The 10,698-nt window shown below is 35.8% G+C and overlaps 1 protein-coding gene across 1 annotated transcript; it reads left to right on the forward strand.

The window, feature by feature from the left end:
* The first annotated feature begins 7,377 nt into the window (after positions 1 to 7,377).
* Positions 7,378 to 10,698, forward strand: LOC140986404 (plant intracellular Ras-group-related LRR protein 9-like). The gene is made up of 3 exons (XM_073454633.1): positions 7,378 to 8,159; positions 9,670 to 9,836; positions 9,924 to 10,698. Exons 1-3 carry the CDS (start codon positions 7,464 to 7,466, stop codon positions 10,573 to 10,575), a joined length of 1,515 nt encoding a protein of 504 aa, XP_073310734.1. The 5' UTR covers positions 7,378 to 7,463; the 3' UTR covers positions 10,576 to 10,698.

Raw genomic sequence — 10,698 nt, forward strand, 5'->3', positions numbered from 1 at the left:
TGTTGCGAAGCTATCCAAAACATAATAAAAAACATTGGTCCTCGGTATTCAAGAGAGCTGCGTGTGCTCCATCTGTGCAGGAGTATGAACAACATATAAAGAATATCCTAGAGTCCATGCCACTTGCTAGGGATTTTATTGTAAATTCTGAGCCACAGAGTTGGGCAAATGCATTGTTTCTTGGTGATAGACGGAGTATTATAAACAATAACATAACCGAGTGTTGGAATAATTGGGTTAAATCAGCTCGGTATCTTCATATTATGGGTATGGTGGACCATATACGAGTGCAAATCATGAACATGATGCACCGTCGACGTGAAGCAACATCGGCGATGGTTAAAGAATTAAGTCCGAAAAAGGAGAAGGCTGTTGCTAATGTATATGTAGAATCTCGAAAGTCGAGAGTGCACCAGTCTTGTAATTGGAGGTTTGAAGTAGTTGATGGTGAAAAATCATTTGCTATTGATTTAATAAGCATGACTTGTTCATGTAGATATTGGCAAATCAATAAGCTTCCATGCAAGCATGCATGCGCCGCAATTGAGTCGAAGTCGATGTCGTTTTATGATTTTTGCGACAAGTATTTAAAAATTGAAATGTACCGCCAAGCATACAAAGGAATTATTAATCACATCCCAAATTTTGATACTAATGAGTCTTATCTTGATGGTGGAAATGTGATCAATGCTCCTGATGTCAGGAGTCAGCCAGGCCGTAGGAAGACTAAGAGGATACCATCGCAAGTCGAATCACGTGTTTCAAAGTGCAGTCGTTGTCATACGAGAGGCCACAACAAACGTAGCTACAAAGAAGCTATAGACTAGTTGTGAATGTTGCACGAAAATGGTGTTTCAATATTTTAATTATTGCTAAATTCTTACAGTTAGTCTCTTTCAATATTACTCTATTATTGTTTCTGACTGACACCTGGAATCTTTTTCAAATCTTCCACAGGAAAAAAAGAGTTCTAGAAGGGGAATCAAGTATAGTGATACCAGTGAGAAAGCATAAACGTTCCAGTGAAAGCATTGGTGGTTAACGCATTATGTGATTGTTTTGTTTTTGAAATTGTCGTGAAAGACTTGGTTTGCCATTATGTCATGTTGTTGTAGTGTTTTCTGATGCATTGTATTCTCATATGTTCTCTGCAAAATACCTTGGGCTTGTGGTTGTTGTTTATGTTGACATTGTATCGTAGACAATTTATTATTGTGTTTGTGGACGATGTGTTAGTTGTGCACTTTTGTGTCGAAAGATTAGTGGTTTTCCAGCCATTATGGGCTGTGGGATCATACTTCCATTTTCTTTATCTTAAGTCTTGTTTGATGAGATGTAAAATTCAACAAAACTTCATTTTACTTAGGGATTTTTGCATTCACTTGGCTAAGAGTGTTTATCAGTTGATCCGGTTCAGTTTTACATAATTTATTTTGATTTAAGGTTTTTGGAAATATATAATATGATATCCAAAACATTTTACTTGGGTTCAATTCGGTTAGAAAAATAATTCGGTTATTTCTATTTGGTTTAGAAAATTAAATAAATTAGTAATTAAAATATATTTTGAAATATAATATATTATTTTTAGTTAATTTTATTGATAAAAAAAATGAATCAAACAAATATTAATCAACTAAAATTTATCAAACATGATTCTTAAGTCATTAAAAATCATTTTATAAAATATATAATATAAATAAAAATAATTTTTAAAAATTAATTTATTTAAATTTCAGTTCTTTTCGTTCAGTTCAATTTTGACATTTATAATCTAAAACCAAATCATATAACTTTCTGTTTTTACATTTGTATCCAAAATAAAAAATTTAGTTTTCGGTTAGGTCTGATTTTATATGTTTTCAATTCGAATTTTCGGTTTGAACACACCTGAAAAGTTCCTCAGTTTATTTTTTCAATATTTACATATATAAATGATATTCAATCAATACTTACCCTAAATTTCCAGCATTCACGATTAATTAAAATACTACAACATTCATAAAAATTTCTCTGATTTATAAAATACCTTGACCATTCTCCAGCACCGTAACAGCTAGCACCAGCTAAGATGAAAGAATTAAATGATCAGATACATGAATTGTTCGATAAGAGATTTATACTCCCTTAGTTTCTCTCCATGAGGCTCGTCAGTGTTGTTCGTAAAGAAGAAAGACGACAATATGAGACTTTGCATCGACTACATACAGGTGAATAAGGTGATTGTGAATAATATGTATCCATTACCATGAATATAGGTTTTGTTCGATCAATTACAAGGAACCACAATGTTTTCTAAAATTGATCTTCATTCGGTCTACCATCATTTGAAGGTTAAGGAAGACAATGTATACAAGACAATATTCAGAACTCAATACTGAAGCTATTAGATCTTTGTGACGTTGTTTGGGCTAACTAACACCCCACCAGTTTTTATGGACCTGATTAATCATGTATTTCAGCCTTATTTAGATAAGTTTGTCATTGTCTTCATTGATGACATTCTAATATGCTCTAAGAGCAGGGAGGAGTATTGAAAACACTTGAGAAAAAATCATAGATTCTGAAGGACTAACATTTATATTGAAAAATCAGCAAATGAATTTCAGCTCGAGAGGGTGGTATTCCGAGACACGTAAATTATACATAATTAGCATGCAATAACAATAGAGCTTAAACTAAATCAATCAAAATCAAAGTATAATTTCCGTAAATCAGCAGAAATAACGTAAATCATATTATCCCCGCAATACAAGCACTAACCTGAATAAAATTATACAAACACATCGAATTATCTGTAAATAACCATGGATAAAACAACAACTATATGAATATACAAACTTATATGGGCATGCATGAATTATGACTGGTGGTCAGGGGTAACAATGAAAACTCATGCGTAGTCTAGAGGTGCTTGAGTATATTGCACGCTGCTCCGTTGAATCATTTGATGGCTCCCACACTTAATCGAGATCTTAGACCTGAAATATCTTGGATCACCATAACACTCCAAGTCGTAGCATCGGTGGGTGGCTCCCGTTACTCGGTCGTCCAAAAAACAAGGCTAAGCGCCCATACTTGATCAATGATCATCTCAAGGGATAATAAAATCTCTACATGTTATGAAAATGTCATATTTATAGATTGAAAGTAAAAAATGCATCATATGTCTAGTAAAATGCAATAATAAAAATTTATATTCAGTAGGATATATCAATTAGTACTTTTGTATCTTTACTACAGTCCGGGATGCCTACGCTCCAAGCATATCATTATAACCAGCAAAATATTATTACTCTATATTCATGATTTATAACTTAAAATTTATCCCCCTAATTATAACTAAGACCCTCATATCATACCTTTGTTTGTAGTCAGTTCTTTGGGGAAGATAACCTCACCGCTTGATATTTGAGTTTCCGCCTACTCCAGGAGCGTCGTGCGGCTCGCACGTCCTTCAGAAAACAACTAAAAATTCCTAGAATGCATTAAGATTTTGAGATAAATTATACAAATGTTGTAAAAATTCTTAATCTCGCATGTCCTATACCGAACTGGCTTATGCCTTACGTGTCGTGCTCACTTTGACACCTCAATGGATGACGGAGATCAAAACGTCGATCCTGGGTTCTGAAGGTACGAACTATTTGTGTTGATGTTCATTAGGCACGTTACTAATTTGCTTGTTGCATGGTTCGAAACTTTGGTAGCTTCAAAGTCACCTTCGGAAGTTTGAACCGACCGGTAGTCCAAAAATTAGACCAGTGGTTCCAATCTGGTTGCTGAACATTTATCTCAAATGTCTTAAGTAATGATACCTTAATCATGTTTAAATAAGGCTTTATTCATAACTGAACTTGGATCATTACATCTTGGGTTTGGCTGGCTACTATAAAAAATTCGTCGAAAGATTTTCGAAATTTCTGGTACCACTGACAACATTAACAAGGAAGAATGCAAAAACTAGTGTATCTCGAAAAACCTTGATCACTGCACCAATTTTAGTTATGCTATCAGGGCAAAGAGGATTTGTGTTGTATTCCTATAAATTGGGTTTAGGAGCAATGTTGATGCATAACAATAGATTCATAACGTATGCTTCAAGGCAATTGAAGGTGCATGAAAAAAAAAATACCCCACTCATGAACTTGAATGAACAAAATGGTCTTCGTTTTAAAGATTTCGAGGTATTACTTGCATAGAGAACTGTATCAGATATTTATCATATGTAAGAGCTTCAAGTATTTATTTACACAGATAGAAATTAATATGATATAAAGATGTTAGTTGAAACTAGTGAAGGATTATGATCGAGACATTATCTATCACTTGAGAAAGGCTAGTGTGTTTGCAGATTCTTTGAGATGGAAATCAACAACATTAAATCAAATGATAGTGTAAAAACCATTTATAGCTAAAATGCAGAACATAAGATTTGAGGCTTATTGTTGGGGCAGAACCCTTATGTTAGCTTCTTTGACGGTTCAACTTATTTTAAGGGATAGAATTTGAGATGGACAAAATTCAGATCATTTGTTGAATGATGGAGACAGGGAGATGAGGCCAAAGGCCAAGCACTGTATACGATCGAAGATGACATAATTAGATTTAACGGACTTCTATGGGTTCCAAATGTTGGTTCTCTTTGAAACGAAGTGATGACTAAAGCTCACACATCTCTTTACTCCATACGTGCATGAGTACAAAGATGTATGGGGACATAAAACATATCTACTGGTGTCTAAGTATGAAGAGAGATATCATACATTTTGTATCGGAACGCCTTACTTGCAAACAGATAAAGTAGAACACCAGAGACCACATGGCTTACTTAACCTATTCCCAATCCCGGAGTGAAAGTGAGAGAATTTTACTATGAATTTTGTTGCGGAACTGTCTAAGACAGTTCTAGTTCACTAGGATGATGTTGGCGAAAGAGCTGAGTTATGACCGAAAACCGTGAGCCAGACAACAGAGGTGGTCAATAGAATCCGAGATAAGATTAAGACATCCCAGAGTTGGCAAAAAATTATGTAAACAAAAGACAACGAGACTTGGAGTTTGCAATAGTTGATCATATGTTCGTCAAGATAGCACCTATGCCCATACAATGTGATGTCAAAACAATTACATTGAAAGAATCCAAGGTTTTGAACAAGGTGGCGTCAGTTATGACGTACCACATGTCATCATCCTGTGCAGCTAAATGATCTTGCATTCTGATCTTCCAGTCATCAAATTCTTCTCTAGAAAACATGAGGATCTTATTGAAAGAAGACATGGTAATCAGATTGTAAAGATAGAAAGTATTCAGAAACAAGATTGACTGGGCTCTGATATCACTTGTTAGGATCGATTGAGTGAGTGAAAGTGTTTAGAAGGGGGTTTGAATACACACTTAACGATTTTCGAATCTTTTCCATGGAGTGAATCAGTTTAGTGATAAACTGAATTCGATAATCTTGTTGTTATTGTCAATCAGTTAACTTAAAGTGCGGAAACAAACTGAAGGACATATTGAATACTTGAAAAATAAAAAACACAAGATTTATGGATGTTCGGAGACTTCAAATGCTCCTACGTCTCTCCTTTTATCTTGAGGATACGATTTTCAATAAAAGACTTTGATTAATTATAGAATCTGTAATAACACACTTCAGTTTGATCTTAAAAACTGTCAAACTGAAACTCTTAGTATCTTTACGGTTTTATCAGTACGAAACTGATATATTTTTCTAAACACAGCTAATCTAAATAGATCGAATATAATAACAATAAGTGTTTGTGCTAGTGTTTGAAATATAGCCTGAAAGCTATGAATATATATGATAAAGCGTGAGCTTTTTGTAACTGAGAATGATTTGCTTGTTCTTGTTGTCGATAAGTGTAACTCTTGCAATCTAGCAATCTCTTTCTCAGCTGATCTTCTAGACTATTTTTAGGCTATGCTCCCAATGGTAATATTAAATGCGTTTAAATGTCGTATATCCATTGATTTTTCATGAGTAGACAAGTCATCATTCTTCTGACAATCGTACATTGTGGCATTCTGATATGCGGTGCTCCCACGACAAGTTGCAGTCTGCTCTTGTATAAATTGTCGGTTGTTGGCTATGCTCTTTAACTGATGACGTGTCAAGTTGATTCATCAGTTGACTTTATAGCCGATTCGATGAACTGACTGTGTAACTGATCTGTCTTAAATGATAGTTCAGTTCGCTACACAGCTTCAGTTAGATTTAATCAGTTCAGTTGTCTTCGATTCTTTAGCGCATTAATTATCAGTCGGGCAACTTCAGTTCAAGTTATTTCAGTTCAGTTACGTTCAGCTGAGTTGATTAGTTCTGTAATCTTCAAACGCTCAATTTGTCAAACTCCGAAATTATGATTCCAACAGTTTTGAACAGGCTCGCAGTCTTTTGGATACATACACTATTAAGCATGTTAGGCTAATTCAAGTATAGGTGACAAAAAGGTTGATCCGTTCACGACCCAATTAGACTTTGGTACCAAATGTTTATTTTATCGACCGCGGGCTTCAAAGAAGAAACTAAGCAAATAATTAATATGGAATTTTGACAGTGGATGTCCCAAACATATGATATATAATTTCATCATGTTGTCTGAAGTCATCAATTACAAAGTAATTAATATATTTATTGACATGATTATATATTTGAGTTAGAGAAAAAGTAATGCAACATTTATATTTTTGATGAAATAAGTATTAAAAAGCCATAACAAAACCAAAACATACATATTACATGCACTTAGATTTGAAGCTTTATCTTTCTATCTTTTGTGTGGATCGAAAGGCTGCCAACAGGGATGTAAACGAACCAAACCATTTGTGAGCTATTCGAAGGTCGATTCGATAAAAGCTCGTTTGAGCTCGTTTAATGAGGCTCGTTAAGATAACAAACCAAACTCAAGCTTTAGATTACTCGGCTCGTTAGCTCGTGGACATGTTCGTTGGTAAGTTCATGAGTAATCTTTTAGATGACAAAATAATAGTTTTGATATTTGATTTATTGATTTTGCATATTATTTATGAAATATATAGAAAAATCTATTAAATTTATTTATTATAATAAATTTACAAATTTTAATAAGAATAATATATTTTTCTTTAAATATTTAATTTACTTTTTAATTAATTTAATGAAAATTTAAATGTATAATTCATATTTATTAATTTGTTTAGGTTCAATAAAGGCTTGAATAAGCTCGTGAGTCATGCATATATTCGTTAAATAAAGCTCGAGCTCGACTCGATTATAAACGAATCAAACTCAAACATTCAAAAGTTCGGCTCGGCTCGACTCGATCACATCCATACCTGTCAAGTTTAGAATATTAATTAATTTATATTAATCCCGCATATATATTTCACTTACCCGTCCCGTCCAATTGCAATATCTGCTGAAATCTCACGCAGGCAAAATCCAGAGCAACAGCTAACAATGGATCCGAATCCTACTAATTTCCCGATCCTCTCATACGTCATGGCCAAACTCCCCAGCATCAAACGCTCCTTCTCCAACGCCGCCGCTGCTTTCGACGTCGAGAACCCGCAATCGCCGCCGTCCGAGCCTCAGGAACCTCATTTCGAGCTGGCCGAGAAAATGCCCCACCTCAATAACCCAAAACTCATCTCGGCCATGCGCTGCGCTGTTAAGGACCTCGCCGAGACCCGATCCGTTCTCAAAGCGCTCGGAACCCGACCCGATCATGAGGCTGTGGACACGGCGCGGTTCAAATTGTCAGAATTGAATACTCATTCATCGAGGGGTTCGGATGAGTTGAACGAGGATTGTAAGATGTATAAGGCGGTGATCACTTTGGATGAGATGCACGAGGCGTATGAGAAGATGCTGGGTGAGGCGGAAAGAAGGTTGGAGAGGATATACGAGGCGGCGGTTGCAGGGGAGGGCGACAATTTCATAGAGGAGGAGGAGGAGGAGGAGGAGGAGGGAGGGAAAAATGTGGAGGAAGCAGAGGAAATGAATGAGGAGGTGGCGAGGATTCTGAAGGAAGCGGGATCGGGCAAGGGGATTGAGAGGGTTGATTTGTCAGAGAGAAAATTGAGGGCTCTGCCAGAGGCATTTGGGAGGCTAGCATCGTTGGTTGTGCTTAATGTTTCCAATAATCAGCTTGAGGTTAGGATATTTATATGGTTTCTTTAAGCTCTTGATACAGTTTGTTGTTTTATAATGTGTTCAAATTGTATTGAATCTTGTTATACTTGTCACTTCAAAGGCAGCATCTTGTGAATATATTATGTGATGATAGGATGAGTTTCTGGCTGGAAAATTATGTCATTACTGGTGGATAATTGTTAGATGATATTGTCAGTAGTGACGGACCCAACACTTTGGGATAGGGAGAAGGGGATGGATGGTTTTTGGATGCAAAAATTTGCAGTTTGTTTACACGCAAAATATCAGAGGGGCTGATTCATGTTGGCTTCACACCTGCATTTTGTTAGTAAAGAGTTGTAGGCTCAAAGAAACCCTGCCTAAGACTAATGCCTCCAAAATCTAACTGATTGAAAGGCTCCAGATTTTTTTTTACTACATCAGTGTTTACATTGTTTAAGAATTTTGGATTCTCTTTGCTGAAGCAGCTCATACGTATGAAGGATTTTTTTTATACATCGTGCAATCAGTTTGAATGCCTAAATAATGAAAGCATTTTTTTCATGAACTTGACGATAACCTTGCACACTTGTTTTCTTTTACCTGTGGATTGCACATTAGCTAATTTCTCATTGAATAGATTCCTCATCAAAATTCCATTGATCATACGAAAAGCAGTAGCTGCTGTTGCAATTGCATTAAATTTAAAGATAATTTGCACCTGGTGTAAAGGAAACGCAAAGATGTGGTTGGAGGGTCCAATACTCCAAGGATAAAAAAATGTGAAGCCAAACTTAAAGCAATGTGATATGTATGTTGTGTTATGAAGTTCAGTTTCTGTCTCGTCCATCATTTATGCTCCTTGGAAAAATTCAATAAACTCTCTTAGGAAAAGAAAAATCATTAATATCTATTTAGAAAGATGATTTGAGAAATCTGCTGTTAGTCTAACAACTGTAAAAGTCACGCTCGTCATAGAAGAAAAATTGTATTATTTAAAACTCCCTTTAGTTTTGCTTTATGTTTCTTGTTTGTTTAGGCTGCAATTAATGAAGTTTCTGAGAGCCTAGAAATTGAAATTTGATTTGATTAGGTTCAAATTTCAACGTGGTGCCTTTGTACTTTGACGATTTGTGCGTTTCAGTTTTGGTGAAGATTTAGAAGCAAATTAGTGAGGTCCTGAAAACTTCATGTTTTTTGAGAAAATATGAAGAGGAAGGAGATTCTTGTGAGATTGAATCAATTTATTTTTATATCAATTGCCATTTTAAGGGGTAAATTTGACGGAAGGGTCTTGCTATGTTTTCCTTCATTCTCTTCGTTCTTTTCATTGCTAGCATCGCTTTCTTGTGATGTTTTCTGGTTATAAGCAGACAGATAACATGACAAAATTCATGAGGTTGATGCACAATATGATTGATTATAGAATAGGACTGTGCTTGCTTAATTTGCATTTTATAGCAGGAAACTAGTTTTCCTTTTGCTTTGCATTTAGTGATTGCTATTCGGCCATCTTTTCTGGGTGAAACAGGCAATTCCCGATTCAGTTTCTGGATTAGAAAACCTCGAGGAGCTTTATCTTGCTTCTAATCTTTTGGAATCATTGCCTGATTCGATGGGCCTGTTGTTTAAGTTGAAAATCTTAGATGTGTCGGGAAACAAACTTATCGCTTTGCCTGACAGCATCTCACATTGCAGGTAAGTATCAAATACTTGAACAATACAAGTCCTTGTAAGTTATAACTATTACCGACAACGGGCAACTAAGTTTTCTTCTGTTTCCAGGTTGTTGATCGAGTTGGATGCCAGTTTCAACAAACTGACCTACTTACCAACAAATATAGGATTCGAACTAGTGAATCTAAAAAGGCTCTCAATCCAATACAACAAAATTCGATCTCTTCCCACATCTATCGGTGGAATGAAATCCTTGAAACTCTTGGATGTACATTTCAACGAGCTCCGTGGTCTTCCACCTTCTGTTGGGAAATTGATAAATCTTGAGACTCTGAATCTTAGCAGCAACTTCAGTGATTTAACTGAACTTCCCGACAACATTTCCGACCTAATCAGCTTAAAAGAACTCGATTTGAGCAACAACCAGATTCATACATTGCCTTTCACCTTTGGCCAGCTTTTCAATCTCACTAAACTTAACTTGGACCAAAACCCTCTCACGGTACCTCCAGAGGAAGTTGTTAAGGAAGGAGTTGAAGCTGTAAAATCGTATATGGCTAAAAGACGGGATGAGATACTGATGGAGGAAGAACAGAAGACTATGCATGAAATGCCAGAGCAAACACAGGCTAGTTTATTGACTCGAAGCACCTCGTGGTTGAATAATTTTGTTACAAATGTTTCTGGAACAGTTTCTGGATACTTGGGAGGCTCCCCAAAATCGAACGCCGACTCAAATTACCTGAACCAGCAGCTATAATTTCATCTTTTTGGCAGTACTTGGTTTCATTTGCAATCAAGAAAATGGCTCCACCGTCGCTCTCATCGTTCTCAGGTTAGGTCCTGGATTCACCAGATATGATAAGCACGTACTTTTTTTTTT

The sequence above is a fragment of the Primulina huaijiensis genome, chromosome 10 (genome assembly GCF_012295235.1).
Source record: "Primulina huaijiensis isolate GDHJ02 chromosome 10, ASM1229523v2, whole genome shotgun sequence".
Taxonomy (NCBI): domain Eukaryota; kingdom Viridiplantae; phylum Streptophyta; class Magnoliopsida; order Lamiales; family Gesneriaceae; genus Primulina; species Primulina huaijiensis.

Coding starts and splice junctions, on each gene's coding strand:
- LOC140986404 (XM_073454633.1), top strand. CDS start 7,464: ATGGATCCGAATCCTACTAATTTCCCGATCCTCTCATACGTCATGGCC. Junction 8,160..9,669: donor TTTCCAATAATCAGCTTGAG/GTTAGGATATTT, acceptor TGGGTGAAACAG/GCAATTCCCGATTCAGTTTC. Junction 9,837..9,923: donor GACAGCATCTCACATTGCAG/GTAAGTATCAAA, acceptor TTCTGTTTCCAG/GTTGTTGATCGAGTTGGATG.